General features: G+C 32.1%; 1 protein-coding gene across 1 annotated transcript; it reads left to right on the forward strand.

The window, feature by feature from the left end:
• Positions 1-12,665: 12,665 nt before the first annotated feature.
• LOC128858966 (uncharacterized histidine-rich protein DDB_G0274557) lies at positions 12,666-17,149 on the forward strand. Its single transcript, XM_054095595.1, has 2 exons — positions 12,666-12,928; positions 16,394-17,149. Exons 1-2 carry the CDS (start codon positions 12,914-12,916, stop codon positions 16,766-16,768), a joined length of 390 nt encoding a protein of 129 aa, XP_053951570.1. The 5' UTR covers positions 12,666-12,913; the 3' UTR covers positions 16,769-17,149.
• The last annotated feature ends 357 nt before the right edge of the window (positions 17,150-17,506 follow it).

A 17,506-nucleotide genomic window follows, 5' to 3' on the forward strand; every position in this document is an offset into this window, starting at 1 on the left:
AACTAAATATGAAATCAAAAAACCACTCAGTTAATTTATGTATTGTTTTTCTTAAAGAGTTGCCACCTTCATAAATTGTTTTTTTTTTTTTTTTTAATATCAGTATCTTACCACATTGAAGGAAGAGGGCAATGAGAGATTTAAATAAAAAGTGGAAAATAGGAGTGAATAGGTGGGAAATCAACGAAAACCGAAACTAAAAAAAATTTAAAAAAAGCCAAAACAAAAGCAAAACTTAAAACTTAAAATTAGAATCAAAAGAAAATAACAGAACAAAAAACCAAAAACGGAAACAAAAATAAACTGAGTTAATTGATTAATTTAAGGGTTGCCACCTTGCATACATTATTTTCTCTTTCAAAAAATATCAGTATCTTGCCACATGGAAAGAGGAAGGCAAAGAGAGAACTAAGTAAGAAATAAATAGGAGAGAACAGGTGAAAATCTACAAAAAAAAGCAAAAAAATAAAAAATTGAAAAAATAATATATATACATAAAAAACTAAAAATAAAACCTAAACCCAATACAAAAACAAAAAGCAACCCAGTAATTTATATATTGTTCTTCTGGAAGAGTTGCCACCTTGAATAAATTGTTTCCTTTTTTTCAAAAAATATTAGTATCTTGCCAAATGGAAGGAGGAAAGCAATGAGAAATCTACTTATAAATATTTTTTTACAGTACAACCTCTTCTAACGGACACCTCCAATAGTCGGGTATCTCTCTTGAGCGAAAATGTTTTTCTATACCAAATCTTAAGCATCCGAAAAGGTCGCCCTTGTTTGGACGGACAATAACTGACTGATGGTGAGTGTTCACGCAAAAGAGGTTTCACTGTATATGAAATATAATTATAAATAATTCCATTACTGTTATAACGTAACCAGCAGCTGGGGCTATCGGGCTGCCAAGGAAACTAAAAATAAAGTGGGAAATAGGAGTGAGCAGATGGAAAATCTACAAACACAAAAACTGAAAAAAAAATTTAAGAAAACTAATATTAGAACAAAAAATTGTTTAACCAAAACAAAAGGAAGAAAAAAATTAACGGTTTCACTTTTGCAGTGCAGAAATTTCGTGAAAAAATAAAAAAATTAAATATTTGTGATTTTGAAAATTATTTCAAAACTCTCCTTCTCTTTTTACTTGTTTTTGACTTGAAACAAAATTGATCTCTTTACAAACCAACAAATCTGAATTTTTCCAAAATTCTTAAAATTACTCTTTTCTTTATATTGAATAACATAAAAGGCTTCAAAAATATTGTAGAAAAAGGTCAAAATCAAACATTTTTTAATTGACCAAAATGTTTGTGAAAAATGATATGCTTAGTTTTTCTCAGTAGCCAAATGGGTTGGTGCGTAACAGTCATTCGGGAGTGCGTAGGTTCGAATTTTCGTGCGTGAAACAGCAAAATAATAGAAAAAGTATTTTCTAATAGCGATCGCCCCACGGCAGGTAATACAAGCCTCCAAGTGTATCTGTGCCATGAAAAAGCTTGTCAAAAAAAAGGGGTTGTCTGTAAAGTCGGTTTACTGACGATAGTTTAACGTGACAACGTCATAAGAAAATATTGATGCAAAGGTTGCAATTTTCAAAACAAAATTTTAATTTTATTTGTTTGATCGATATTTTGTATGGATATAGGGAAGGAGGTAAATGGAACCGCAATGGAATAGGTCAAGTTACATTTACACAAACGTGAAAAATGACGAAACATTTATCAAATTCATGAAAGATATGTTCAATTTCGATTGTGTATCAGACGTTAATATAGTAAGTCAACAATACTAAGAGGCAACATCATCGATTTAGCTTTTTCAAGACACATTACACTCGAAACACTCCCTTTCATTTCCTACTTTTCCTATCATCGTCCTATTCTCAACAGAGAAATGGTTCATTACCATGCACACAGGAAGAAGGCATATGCAAATACAAATATGTGAATTTATATACATATGCGCATATACATACATATATATGCTCATTCAAGTCGGAGAGAGCCAGATGTCGAACGTTGCCGAACGCGGCCGATAGCGCTCTCGCTTGCAGTTCAAGGTAACGACGATTGAGCAAGATAACGGCGCATTTTTTCGAGCGTGCAACCGGCTAGATCGAATTATAAGACGTTATCACGTCAAAAAAAAAAAAAAAATAATTCATTGACCATTCGGAGTCGGCTTCAGACTGTAGGACAGTCCCTTTGTGGCACCACATCAAGATGTACAACACAAACAGGAAGAGTAGCTCGGCCAAACATCTAACAGAAGTGTACGTGTAAATTTTTTATTTATTTTAATCTCAGCATTCAAGTTCGGTTAGGTCAAAATGGTTGCCCAAAGAGTGGGCACACTCGGACGAAAAAAATCAGATTCATCCTTTTTTGATAATGCCAATAAGTAATTTTTTATATTCAATCTTTTTATTTCAAAAGTTCCTACCAAACATAAACTAATTCATAGACATACTTAAATAATAAACGAAAACACATACATAAATAACACTGCGTTACAAAAATGAACTTTTTTTCTAAACCAAATATACTTTTTCGGAAAGCGGAGAAAAAATAAAAATAACGTGTATCGGCGATTTTCATGTACACATCAGAATGTTTTTTTTTATGTATAAAATATTGAGCTCGTAGTCCGCCTGTGTGAAAAACTTTGGATAAATTTTTAACCCTTTTTCCGTGATCCAAGCGCGCTGAATTTCTGCAGGCAGACTCGTGGAAATGTTTTTATTATGTAAAATTAAAAAAAAATTGTATCAATTCTCAGATTTTCTTAAATTTTTTTTTCTAAATTTTCGGCATAACTTGAAGGGACTCCAAATTTTTAAACAACTTATTAACCTTTAATTTATTGTTTCATACAACACACTCTGTGCCGTTTGTGTGTTTGTTCCAGTTCCGGAAGTTCCGATCATCTGACAGTTGCGCTACTAGGAGACGTATACTTTGACAATTGTTTTAAGTTTCCCTGGTGATTTAGGAGCTTGTAGCGATGAACATGGCGAAAGGTTCCATTAGGACATTGCGGCTATTGAAAAGCGCTTTAAAGGACATGACATTACGCATATGCTTGGCGAATACTGTTGGTCTATTTGTCGCGATACTGACACAAATGCTTACAAATGCAAAAATAAAAGGCCTAAGTTTCTTTAAAAGCATTAAAATTTTTAATGTAACAATTTTTAATTTTAATATAATAAAATTAATTAAAAAATTCGGGGTTTTATATCTCTATTGTAATGCGGAGTGAAATACCTTTCTTTTGATACCCACATCGGCATATCTCATGGAATTTTTTTTTTAAATTTCGAACAGGTGGCAACCCTGTGAAACATTGTCAGTGGCAACACCTAGGTGAAATGTCTAGAAATGTGATACACTATCGGTGTGCCCAATTTCATTCAAATCCGTTAAGCTAATCCTGAGATCGTGTGGCTACAGATATGCATACAAGAATTGCTCGTTTAAAGTTATAAAATACAAAAAAAAAACATTGTGACGTGTACATGAAAATCGCCGATACACGTGTATTTTTATTTTTTATCCCCTTTCCGAAAAAGTATATTTGGTTCATAGGACAGAATGTGTGTAACGCGGTGTAATAGAAGAAAATAAGATTTAACTAAATTCCGCGAGGAAAATTGTTTTAGTTTTTCATTCAACAAAATTTTTCGAAAATTTCGACCGCTGTTTTTTATTAAAAAAAATTATAAAACTAGAACTTTTTATTCTGTTTGATGGGTATTAGATAGGGCGAGCCAGCAAATTTTCATTTGTTTATTATTGATTAACTTTTTTTGTAATAAATCTTTACTTGGGAGTTTTGAAATTCATGTCAATCCTAAAAGTCTGGGCTTTTAAAGTGTTTGCCAATTTATTTCCCGATGGGAATTTAAATTTTGGATCTGATTTTGACTTATTTTGCACTAAACCCCTGGCAACCCTATGGTCATAAAAAGTTATTTAATTTACTTCTGAAAATACTGTTGCGTCGTTAAATGGGCATTTGGGTAGAGCTTGCAAGTGGCGCAAGAAGTAATAACGCCACTTTATGACATGTGGAGTGGTGGATTGAATGCTTAAGTAAATTTGGCCACATGCAAGCGGGTAAATTGACACATAATTAAGAAACTGTAACACAATTTATGAGTGCGGCAAATCGTGGTGTTAAAGGCAATACGTTTTAATTCTTTATTGTACATATGCAATCAATTACATAAGTACGAAAACATAATTTCACCATAACTCTAATAATTCTCAGGAAAAGCAAAAATAATAATAAAAACATTTTTGGACGTTTTATTTATATAAAAAACATATACATATGCTTATACGAAAGTCTAAATAATAGAATTTAAAGATGTGCCTCCATTCACCTTTTACCCATATAACCGTAAATAGTTGTTGTTGTGAGCTTTTGTAGTGCTACTTATAATTCATAGTCGATAACAATAAAATGCGCTGCCATATATATTCCAAAAACTCACGTTCCAAATGTTATGAAATCAAATAGAGATTGGGAAACTGTATTAAAAAAAAATAATAGTAATAAAAAACAAAAATTAAAAAAATAAATAAAAAATAAAAAAATAAAAAATTAATAAAGAAAAAATATATATACATATATGTACACCCATTGACAACTAACTAGAACAACTTGAATGTATGCATTATACAAAACGATTTTCAAATAATTAGCATAAATAAATTTCATAGAATTATTAAATATTTGCCAAATATGTTTTAAAAACCATATATTTGAAGTCTGAACGTTTCGAATTATTTGTTACACTTCAAACAAACTCAGCTGAATGAACAGTGAATATGTGAAACCAAATAGTAAATAATGGTAGTTATACCGTTTGCCAAACGGTTTACCAAAATATGAAAAGGGAAATGTAAAATTTGGGCTAATTTATGTCCAATCCTGCATCGTTTCCAATTAAGCGCCAAAGGGAGTACACTTTAACTGTAAATTAAAGATAAAACCAATGGCGAGTTTTTTGTTCTCTGTCCCTTTGCTTTTAATTTCATAATTCGTTTTTCTTTTTCCTTATTTTTTTCAATTTTTGTTCTTTCACTATTTTTTCTTTTCCCTTTCCCTTTTTAGCTTTCTTTACCTTTTCTTTTTTGTTTTGCTTGTCATTTTCTTTTAAGCTTTGTTCTTTTTTTAAGCTTTGCTCTTTTTTTAGCTTTGTTCTTTCTTTTTTCTTTTTTGTTTTGCCTTTCTTTTGACTTATTTTCCTTTCACTTCTCTTTCTTTTTGTTCTCTGCATTTTTTTCTTTATTTCAATTTATTTTTCTCTCCTTTTTTTCTTTTCATTTTCCTATTTTTTTCTTTTCATTTTTCTTATTTTTTTAATTTTTTGTTCTTCCACTTATTTTTTCCTTTCGCTTTCCTTTTTAGTTTCCTTTACGTTTTCTTTTTTGTTTTGGTTTTCGTTTTCTTTTAAGCTTTGTTTTTTCTTGTTCCTTTTTTGTTTTGCCTTTCATTTGATTTATTTTTCTTTTCTTACTTTTTGTTCCTTGCATTTTTTTCATTTTCGTCATTTTATTTTTCTCTTCCTTTTTGTTTTTCTTTTTATTTCTTTAAATTTTTTAATTTTTGTTCTTCCACTTCTTTTTTTCTCTCCCTTTCCCTTAGTTTTCTTTACTTTTTCTTTTTTTACTTTGCCTTTTGTTTTTTTTGCTTTTTATTTTTATTTGTATTTTTCTTTTTCTTTTCCTATTTATTTTTAGTTTTGCTTTTCTTTTCATATATCTTTTTATTTTTGTTTATTTTCCTTTTTCTTTCCCTTACCTTTCCCGTTTCATTTTTCTTTTTCTTTTCCTTTTCTTGTTTTTTTTTTGTTTTGCCTTTCATTTGATTCACTTTTCTTTTTCTTTGCTTGTTTTCTGTTCTTTGTATTTTTTTATTCGATTTTTTTCTCGTCCTTTTTCTTTTTCTTTAAATTTTTCTTATTACTTTTTAATTTTTTAATTTTTGTTTTTCCACTTTTTTCCTTTCCTTTTCCTTTTCCGTTAAAGTTTTATTTACTTTTTCTTTTTTGTTTTGCCTTTAATTATCTTTTAAGCCTTGCTCTTTTTCTTTTTGTCTTTTTTGTTTTGCCTTTCATTTCATTAATTTTTCTTTTTCTCTTTCTTTTCCTTTTCTTGCTTTTTTGTTTTTTTGTTTTTGCATTTTCTCTTTTTTCATTTTATTTGTCTCCTCCTACTTTTCTTTTTATTTTTCTTTTCCTATTTCGTTATATTTTTTTTTAATTTTTGTTCTTCCACTTTTTTTCTTTCCCTTTCCTTTTTAGTTTTCTTTACTTCTTCGTTTTTGTTTTACTTTTCATTTGATTTATGTCTCTTGTTCTCTTTTTATGTTTTTTGCTTTTTGTTCTTTGCATTTTTTTCTCTCCCTTTTTCCTTTTATTTTTCTTTTCCTATTTATATTTATTTTTATTTTTCTTTTCTTTTTATTTTTTTGTTTCATTTTCCTTTTCCTTTCCTTTACCTTTACTTTTCGTATTACCTTTCCTTTTCCTTTTCCTTTTCCTGTTTCTTTTTCTTTCCATATCCATGTCACATGTAACAGTTTGATTTGAAGTGGCCGACAACAACGACTACTCTGAACAGAATACCCTAACGAAGAGCAAAACCCACACTAAATAAGTGCCCCGTCATGTCCACGCCGTGGTTAGACGCAGACGCTCGAGAAAAGGATTTCCACTACGACCTGTCTTAGCCATTTTTTAAATCAAGCATTTTTTTATTTCTTTTTTTAATTTCCTCTTGGTTACACCAAATGGTATTATTATTATTAGAAGGCCATTACGCACTGCGACCAGAGCTGATCTATTGTGAAAGGCCTATTTTGTAACCCTAGAGTTTTAGGCTTTTTAAAAATTTTAGCACAATTTTGGGTTTGTTGTTCCAAAGATTGCATGGAGATACTACGATACCACCAAGGTGGTGAAGTCTCTGTCTGCCCAACGCAGGACATTCACAAAGCACATGTTCTGAGCTTTCTATGTCCAGTTCGCAAAAGCGGCAGACATTGGTCTCGGATAGACCAATATTGTTTAGATGGTACCTCAGGCTGCAGTGACCTGTAAGGTATCCTGTTAAAAGACGCAGATCTACTCTGTTTAGTGAGAGAAGTTTGTCAGATATTCCTTTGTTGGGACTTATGAATAGTTTGGCTTGACGCTGACCGGCACAGTTTAGCCAGTGTGCGGCAAGCTTTCTTTCTTCCCATTTCCTAAGGAATTCATTAATGTGGCCTTTTGTCAGTCCACAGAAAGGCTCAGGACCAGTAAATTGCATATTTGCTCCTTGTTTTGCAAGGTCATCAGCCATTTCATTTCCCTCATGTCCTTCATGTCCCGGAATCCAGCATAGTGTTACTATGTTGAGGTTTCCTAACGTGTTTAGAAGGTTTAGGCAATCATTTACCAATTTAGAGGTGATAGTTGTTGATAGAAGGGCTTTTAGAGCCGTTTGGTTATCTGAAAGTATGTAGATGTGAGTACCTCTCATTTTCCTGCTAAGGCATTCTCTCACACATATTTCAATGGCATGTATTTCTGCCTGGAATATTGTTGGGTAGGATCCCATCGGAATTGATTTTTTGAATTTGGGCCCATTGATTCCTGCCCCTGTTCTACCATTTTACAATTTGGACCCATCAGTAAACCATAGCTGGGAGCCAGGTTTGAAAGTGATAGACTTAGTTCTCCAGTCGTACCAAATGGTAAAATCTATCCAAATATTTTTCAGCTACAACAAATCACGAAATTTCTGTTGTATGCTGTAAAACACATTCCATTGACCAGTTTTAGTGAAGATGATCGAATGCCGGCATTGTGTGGGCAACGCATGCGTGGCACTAGTTACCTTGCCCTTGTGCGCACGCGCACGCACTCACTCGCGCACACTTAGATATGAGCAAAAAATGCTTGATTGTTATATGTAATTAACGTTGCATTTCTCGTTTTGTTTCTCTTTTTTTACAACTCTGTGTCATCAACCATTTTCGCTGATTACTCGTATCTGATGTTTTGTGCAGAAACTCTTTCTGCGCATCAAAGTAGTTGATGTGAAATTTCGCTTTTACGGCTTAACTATTGGCTAAGTTACTATTGTCACTTGCTATAACTCATATTTTTTCCAGTTTCATTCCATATTTCATTGTCAATATTTTTGTATCGTTACTGTCGCTTTAGTATTTCAGCGAACTATTGTCTGGAATTGTCATACGGTACGTATGCGTAACATTCACTGTTGTATTACAAGACATTACATGTGCTGTAGTTGTTGTTGCTGCCGTTGTTTTCACGATTATCTGCTTTAACAAGCTGAAGAGCCAAATGTGACGACAACATCGACGATAACAAGAAAACAAGTAAGGACGTTGATGGTTTCGTCAAGGTCAAAGGCTAAATAATTTTCGCCTGCGGAATTGCCAAGAAGGTATTACTTCCCAAGGCTAGTTAGCTCAAAAGATCCTAGTTATTGTTGACGCTTACGAATCTCCGTTCCTCTTAGATCATTATGAATATGTGTTACATGCGCGCAATTAGCCTTACATTTATCAGTTGATTTCAGCATAAAGTTAGGTTAGATATGCGAGGTTTTTGTGGTGATATGTTGGTACTCATGTTTCTCACTCATGCCGACGAGTTCGGCCATTTTGAATGTTCAGTTAATTGTTGACAGCTGCTTTGCTTGCACGTGTTTGGGCTTGTCTTCGATTTTTACCCATTCAGAAAGATGGATCAAAGAACCTGTATAAAATTTTGTGTGAAAAACGAAATTAAGTGCGCGGATGCATTCCGAATGTTGACTGTGTCATACGAAGAAGCTACTTTGGACCAAAGAAATGTTTATCGGTGGTACAAAATGTTCTCAGAAGGCCAAGAAGATCTGACGAAAAACGTGTCGGACGCCCGAACACTTCAACAACAGACGAAAAAATTGATGAAGTGAAGAAAATGGTATTGGCCAATCGTCGAATCACCGTTAAAGAAGTTGCTGAGGACCTTGACATATCGATTGGCTCGAGCCATTCAATTTTTTTCAATCATTTGGGCGTGATTTTGGTAATTTCGGCCAAAAGCAGCATCGCATGAACATTGCCAATGAGATGTCGGACTTTGTCCGCGACGACCCAAAATTGCTCCAGAAGGTCATAATTGGTGACGAATCGTGGATTTTGGGTTATGACGTGGAAACCAAAGCTCACTCATCTCAATTGAAGCTTCCGCACGAACCTAGACCGAAAAAAGCGCGCCAAGCTCGGTCGCATGTAACCGTTTTCCTTGATTGCAGGGGCGTTGTGCATCATGAGTTCTTGTCACAGGGTAAAATGGTCAATAAGGAATATTACCTGCAAGTTATGCGCAATTTGCGCAAAACAATCCGCTAGAAACGCCCGGATTTGTTGAAGAATAAAAATTGGCTCTGCTCACATATCGTTGCTTGTGCCCGACTTTTTGGCCAAAAACAACACACTAATGATGCCACAGACTCCGTATTCCTCAGATCTGGCCCCCTGTAACTTTTTCTTGTTCCCGAAACTGAAGGGGCCCATGAAAGGACAACGCTACGCTATGACTGATGAGATAAAGACGGCATCGAAGGAGGAGCAGAAAAAGATAAAAAAATGATTTTTTGAAGTGCTTCGAAGATTGGAAAAAACGTTGGCACAAATGCATAATATCTCATGGGGATTACTTTGAAGGGGACAAAATAGATATTAATGACTAAATAAATAATTTTGAAAAAAAACAAAAAATTCGCGATATTCTTTTAACAAACCTCTTATCTGGCTGCTCGGAATAGATCTCAAAAATAACCGCAAGGGTCCGTAGTGTTACCAGAGTTCATCATAAACTCCATAATATTTTCTCTATTTAAGATTTTAGAGGTTTCGAGAGCATAGCGTGGGCAGTGGAATAAGACGTGATCAAAATCTGCTTCTCTCTCCGTACAGATTGGGCAGTTTGATGAACTATCAAGGCCAAATCTATGGAGGTGGTTTCTAAACACCCGGCGGCGTGAAAGGAATTGAGTTAGGTGGCAGTTTGCTTTCACGCGGTTGGTTTCTAACCACGTCGTAAGGATGGCTAATACCCATGCCTCCATCTACCCTAAGGTGATCTGTTCCACCGGTCTTGGCAGTGCGCGATTGAACGACGCCTTTCTTCTGCTGCAAGTTCTTTATGCTTTGGTCTACTAGTGCGTTCGGATAGCCTTAAATATATACTCTTCATTTCTTTTGCCAAAATGTGTACCGGGACTAGTACATAAAGGCGCAAACTTAAATATAAGGAGAAACTCGGCAAAACGCCTACTAAAGGTTGCACGGGTCAATTATATTTAATTTAAAACGAGTTGAGGCTATTAAATAATGGGGCAGGAATAAACAATTCAGTGTTAGACCATTCGCGTTATTCAACAAATCCTGGTGCCTAAGGTGACATCTGAATTTTTATTCTTCTGCTTTTCTATTCTTTCCTTCTTCTGCTTCACTCCAAGTGAAGCCAAATTCTTCTCCACCCAACGAGACCTTGTTTTTCCTCTGCTACAAAATGCACTAGCTGCTACCGCATCGAATACTTTCAGAGTCGGAGCATTTGTTTCTATTCGGACGACATGACCCAAATAACAAAGCCACTGGATCTTTATTCGATGCACCACATGTCCATGTCGTAGTAAATCTCCTAAGTTACTGCTTATTGTTCCATCGCCTGTGTTATTCGCCGTCGCTAAAAGCCCAAAAATCTTCCGCAGAAACTTTCTCTCACACACTCCAAGGGACGCCTCATCGGATATTGTCATCATCCAAGTTTCTGCTTCTAAATCAAAGGAGGAAAATCTGCATTGAGTCAGTCACATAAAACTCAGTGTTGTTAAGAGAGTGGTATTTAAAAAAGGAAATTTGTTTTTGTCTTTTTCGCTATTTAGTAAAAAGTTGTATTTTCGCCTGGAGCATTGGAAAAGTATACTTCAAGCAGAAGTTCTGGCGATAAGGGACGCTTGCAGGATAACTAACATCCATCCCGACAACTATCGGAACTATATTCTATTTTCAGATAGTCAAGCAGCCGTATTAGCTTTAAAGTCACCTATAACCAATTCAAAAATCGTCAGATAATGTCAAGAAGAACTTAATGCTTTAGCGCGCATGACAGACGACTCTCTCAGCTGGGTACCTGGCCATAGTGACATCGAAAGAAACGAGAAAGCTGATGAAATTGAAATACAGGGGGTATCCTATAATGAATTCGAAGCGGTAGAAAAAGGGCGTTCCCCAAGGAATGCGCAAAAGGGAGATCTGCTCGCTATTCCAGAAGCAGGCCGTTGACAGATGACGTTGACGGATACCTACAAAATAACGAAACAAACGTGGTCCAATTGCAACAAATCCAGAACTGATGCGTTGTTAAGAAAGCCATGAGTAGACCTATTCAGAAGTTCGTCAACAATAACCGGCCACTGGCCTTTAGGAGACCATGCCCGAAAGATGGGGTGAACGTACAACGGTAGATGTAAAAGCTGCAATCAAGAAGAACCTAAGCAAACAATTTTTCACCACCTGTATGAGTGCCCAATTCTGGGTGCTCTGCGACATATATGGTAATAGTGGGGGAAACCTGAGTTAACTTGAAAGAAATTGCACTTCAAAGAAGTCATTTCATTGTAATTTCATATGAAGATAAGATGTGAGAGGGTTCTATGCACTACGACAATAAAAGGTCTATTATAAAAAGATGGAATTCCGTAATTTGTACGGCGGCAGAATGTGCCGTTAAGCGGGCAAGTAACTTAGTTTAATTATTTCACGTTATTGGCCAAGTTACTTAAGCAATACCCGTAGAATGGCTGTACAAATGAGACTTTTGTTCCACAAAATCCGAAATTTGAATAACTGTAGGCACTCACGTGCATGTATGCCTGTGTATGTATGCATGTACGTGGCTGCGTTAAGATGAATGGATTCATTAGGAATATGAGCACTTAAATACTAAACACTAATTAATTTTTTAACAAATGACAATCGTTGTCCAAATTTTGGCACAATAACTTTTAGTTCGTGAAACCAGTAGTTCGTACACAGGCAGACAGGCAGATATGGTTAAATCGGCTCAACCAATTAATGGTCTTATCAAGCTTCTTTATGGGTGTTATAAAAATTATAGCAAATTTAATTTTTAAATGTATGGTATAAAAGATTAGTTGTCATAAATAACAATAATAACAACAACATATTATACAACAGGCAACAAGCAGGTAACTACTTAAACTAAAGAAAATGAAAAGGAAACTGGCTAGGAAAATCGATTGTACCAAGTTCGTTAGCTTCGCTAAAACCATTGCCTTTGTTATTATTGTTGTTGATTTCTAATTGATTGTTTTTGTATTGTATTGCTGTTGCGGCCTTTTACTTTTTTTCCTTCAGTTGCACTTTGTTACTGTTGCTGCAGCGATCGTCAAATAAAACCGGACCCGAGCGCTCACCAGTTCATGCGTCTTTTCCTTTATAATCTTTCAATGTTTTCCTTTTGGTAATTGTTATTGTTGCTTAGCTGTGGCTCACCGTCACATGCCAAATGGTATAAATCGAATCTGGTAAGCGCACATTGGCCACATTCAGTTCGACAACGTGTCTGGTGCAACAGCGTGTCTTAGAGTTGACGTCGGCTTAGCGAAAATATAGTATAAGAGAAATAATAATAAAACACACTTAAAAAAGAGATCGTGGAAAAGCGCAAAAAAATCCATTTGCATTTGACATCATTGCGCTGCGCTTCCTACAAAAATAGGCAAAAACAGGCCGTGCTGACGTTTATTGTGCTCGCGCTACTATTCTGTGTGTGTGTGTGTTTGTGGTGGTTTACGTTTCCTGAAAAATGTTCAAATTTACCGTAAGGAAACTTTGATCGTACAGCACTGAATTGAGAAAGAAAATGTGAAATAAATTTATTGAACTGCATCTTTTGGAAAATTTGAACTGGAAAACACTATTTTTTCTTTGCTAATTATGAAAAGCAATTTTATTGAAATTAATAAACTTGAAATTTGGTTCGAAAAAGTATTTGATGAAACTGCTTTGAATATTTGGCATAAAGTAAATATTCATGTTATGAAAAGAGATCAGAAAATTTGAGTTTTAAAAAATATGAAACAATTTTTTTGCTGCATAAATTTTTTTCCGCACAGTTTTGGATTTTTGATTTTCAATTAAGTCCACATTGAAGTCTCTAGAAAAATGCGCGTTTAAATAAATTGGTTTTTAAATTTAATAAAAAAAGTGTATTTCTTAGTTGGAAAGGAAAACAAAAAATGTTTGGTTGCTTGCAAAAAAAAAAAATAACCAAATTACATTCAAGTTTTTAATTATAAAAAATAAAAAAATATTTGCAAGTTTTTCATTTATTTTTCAACAACAAATAAAAAAAATATTTGTCTTCAAGCCGTTTTTGAATATTTTTAAATTAAAAATTAAAGTATTTGAAAGCTTTATGGTAAAACTTTTTGCCCCTAAATAATGAACTTACTTTACATTTTGCTCACAAGTTGGAAAAAAAATTTAAGATTTCGGAGTTAAGATAAAAAAAAATCGTCAAAACTACGAGTTTGAACAAAAAAAGCAATCAATTTAGACAAAAAACATAAATTTCTTACAAAAAAATAATAATAATAAGAACCAAATTGTTTTTAAAGCGTTCACACTTTTAGTTATTAAAATAAAAAATATTTGCCAGTTTTTTAATTTGTTTCTTCACCAAACAAAAAAAGTTTGTATTTAAGCCGTTTTTAAATATTTTTAAATTAAAAATAAAAATATTTGAACATTTTAAAAAAAATCGAAAAAAACTTGCGAAACTACTAGTTTGAACGAAACGAAAAAATTTCATTTAGTCGAAAAACATAAAATTAAAAAAAAAAAAATCGACAAACTCCGAGTTTGAACGAAAAAAAATGTAGTCGAAAAACATACATTTCTTGCCAAAAAATAATCAAATTATTTGTTTGTTTAGTTATTAAAATAAAAAAAAAACCATTTGCACAGTTTTAAATATCTTTTTTACCGAATAAAACAAGTATTAGTTTTCAAGCCGTTTAAGAAATTTTTTAAATTAAGTTCCTTAAAAGTACCAACACTTGAAAATACTAAAAATAAAAATAGTTTTGTTTTCAATTTAATTAAATAAAAAAAATTGTGTTTTGCTAAGTTTTTAAAATTTAACTTTTTAATTACTAAAAGAAAAAAAAAACAACTCAAATTTTTAATTGCTTTTTTCACTAAATAAAAAATTATTAAAGAAAATATGTGTTTGAAAATTTTTAAATTGAAAGTATCGATACTTAAATGTACTAATGTGTTTTTTTTTATTAAGTTTTCTTTACTGAATTAAAAAAAAAAATTATTTCTTGGTAATAAAACAGAAAAAAATTTTTTTTGCCAAAATTTTCAAAGCAACTAATATTTTTGATTTTTTTTTACCAAATAAAGAATTAGCAAAGAAAATATGTTTTTGAAAATTTTTAAAATAAAAGTAACAACACTTAAATGTACTAAAAATAGTTTTTGTTTTTAATTTAGTAAAAAAAGTATTTCCTAGTTATTTTAAGAAAAACAACAAAAGTTTTTGAATTTGTTTTCTTCACTAAGTAAATAGTCAGTAAAAAACAAATGTTATTGAAGCATTATAAATTAAGCAAACTACAATAAAAAATAAAATATTGTTTCGCTAAATTTTTAAACTTTAACACTAATTACTAAAAAGGCTTTTCGCAAACATTTTATGATTTAAGTTATGGTTATGGTTTGCTATTTTTACTTTCTGAATCTCGCTCGCTTATTTACTATATATTTTGTTAAATAAACATATTTTTTTTCATTTACGGTTTTTTATTTTTTTATAATTTTGAAAATTATTTAATTATTTGTATTTACTTTTTTTAAATTAAATTTATGGCTGGGAGGCGCTATTTTTACTTGATATTTTTACCATGTTTTTTTAAGGTATATTTAGTTTTTTTCTAAATAAATATTTTTTTTATTTAATTTTATTTATTATTTATTTGTTTTTTCATTTTGTTTGTTTTTTAATTTTTTTTAAATTTAAGCTGTTTCTTAAAATAATACTTCATGATTATGAATCGCTATTTATATAATATCGTTTACTTATATAATATCGTTTTTTATTAATTTTGCTAAAAAATCTGATAAAGAAAAACACATTTTTCAAGCTGTTTACAATTAAGGCTATTTAATAATTTAATTTATGGTTAAGAAAAGGGATTATTAACTTACTGATTTTTACTTACTGTTTGTTTTTTACTCTTACCCATGCTTTTTTTAAGGTATATTTATATTATGCTATTTTGCGAAATACATATTTTTTTAATAATTTTTGTTTAACTTTTTATAAATTAAGCAATTTTATAATTAAATTTTTGATCATTTTTTTTAACCTTTGTCCATATTTTTTTTTTAATATGCGTATTTATATTTCGTTAAATAAATATTGTATTTATTAAATATTTTTAATTAAATTTTTTTTTTAATTTTTACAATTTAGGCTATTTTATAACCTAATTCATGGTTATGAATCCCTATTTTTACTTACATTTCATAATTAAATTAAAATTTTATAATTAAATTTTTGGTTATGAATGGCTATTTTTACTTAATTTTTTCTTTTACTTTTGTCCATATTTTGTTGTTAATATTGCTTATTTATTTTAATTGTTAAATATATGTCTTTTATAAATTTTGTTTTGAGTTGCTATTTGTACTTAAGATTGTATTTTGACTCTCGCCTATATGTTTTTTAATAATTTTTTGTTAAATACATTTTTTTTCTTACTTTCTTATAATTTATGCTAGAATTTCTATTTTTACTTATTGTTATTTGTTTTATAGAGTGTTGTTTTTTAGTTGCTATTTTTACTTGATTTTAGTTTGTTTTACACTTGCTCATAATTCTTTTTAATATCGCTTATTTATTTTTTACTTACTTCTATTTTTTTAGAGTGTAGGTTTTTTAGTTGCTAGTTGTACCTAATTTTTGTATATAATGTTGCTTATTAAATTTTGCTAAAAAATCTAGTTTTTTTTTAAATAATTTTATTTATTTTTTACTTCTTTACAACCAAGGCTTTTTCATAATTTAATAATTTATGCTTTCCTTTGGTTTATTTAGTTCATAGTTATGCAAAGCAAATAATTTGCTGGAATTAATTAGTTTTTGTTTTTTGAATTATTAATTAAGTAATTTTTTGAAACTTGTATTTTTAGTGAACAGAATTTCAATGTTACCTCTTTTTTAAGTAAGTTTTATGTTTTGTTAATAATTTTTCGCCTCTCACTTCTCTTACAGCTCCTTTGTATAGCTTTGTCGCTCACCTTGGCAACTGCATTGAAAATTCACGATTTCGACCATCACGAAGCCGAAGAATCCGAACATCATCATGAAGTGGATCACAAGCATGCCACTTCCCATCAAAGCGTCAAATTTCATCACTTCCATCCCGTACCGGTCTATGTCAAGGACACACATTTGCTCAAGAATCCCATTGAAATCGGTGGTACAAAGCAGAAATTGAAAGTTTTGCACCCCAAAACCGAACATAGCCACAATCACGGATTGGTTCTGGAGGAGGAGAGCGAAACACATTTGCACGGCCATGGACATCACGAAATCGAACATCATGAACCTCATCAGGAGCACTACGAACACTATCATCACGAATAAGCGATTGGATAGAGAGGGTTGAGAAAACAAATTTAAAGAAAACGAGCGCGAATTGGAAAAAGTGTATTCAGTTTTAACGATCTGTAGATTGGAAGCTTGTTCCCGGATTTTCATATAAGCCTTTAGATGAATACTGTGTTTCACCGTAATACTGTGTGTTTTTGTTTTTGTAAATTTTTTTTAAGACCCCGTGGTCACACTTTTTTCAATTAGAGTGAGTTCATTAGTTGTCTTAAAAAAAAACAAAAAATACAATAAAAAATAAAGTTATATATTTAATTTGTGTGTATGTAAGAAAGGACTATGTGCGACGGCTCTTAAAAGCTACTCACTGAAAACTATTATAAATAAAAAGAAAAGAGTGTTTCATAAGTAAGTCGGGGTGTCTTTTTTCTCATATGAGTATGGAAGAATGAAATAAAGCCTAATCCTAACGCTGGCGATAGTTCAGTAAGTTTGAGCGTGCCTATCATTTAGTTGACTCAGACTCGGAGCCCATTGTGAAATGTATGAAACAGCAAATGATGGAAAAATCGTTACGAGAGATCAGAAATGCTACCTATAAAGCAGTGGGTGGCTCAAGTCAAGCCAGATTTTCATCCAAAGAAGATCGTGATATGTGTTTGGTGGGACTGGGAGGGCATGGTGCACTGGAAAATGCTCAAAAAGAATGTCACAATCAACAAGGAGCTCTACATTGCGCAGCTACACGGCGTGAATGAGGCTATTCGACTGAAT

Source organism: Anastrepha ludens, chromosome 3 (genome assembly GCF_028408465.1).
Source record: "Anastrepha ludens isolate Willacy chromosome 3, idAnaLude1.1, whole genome shotgun sequence".
Taxonomy (NCBI): domain Eukaryota; kingdom Metazoa; phylum Arthropoda; class Insecta; order Diptera; family Tephritidae; genus Anastrepha; species Anastrepha ludens.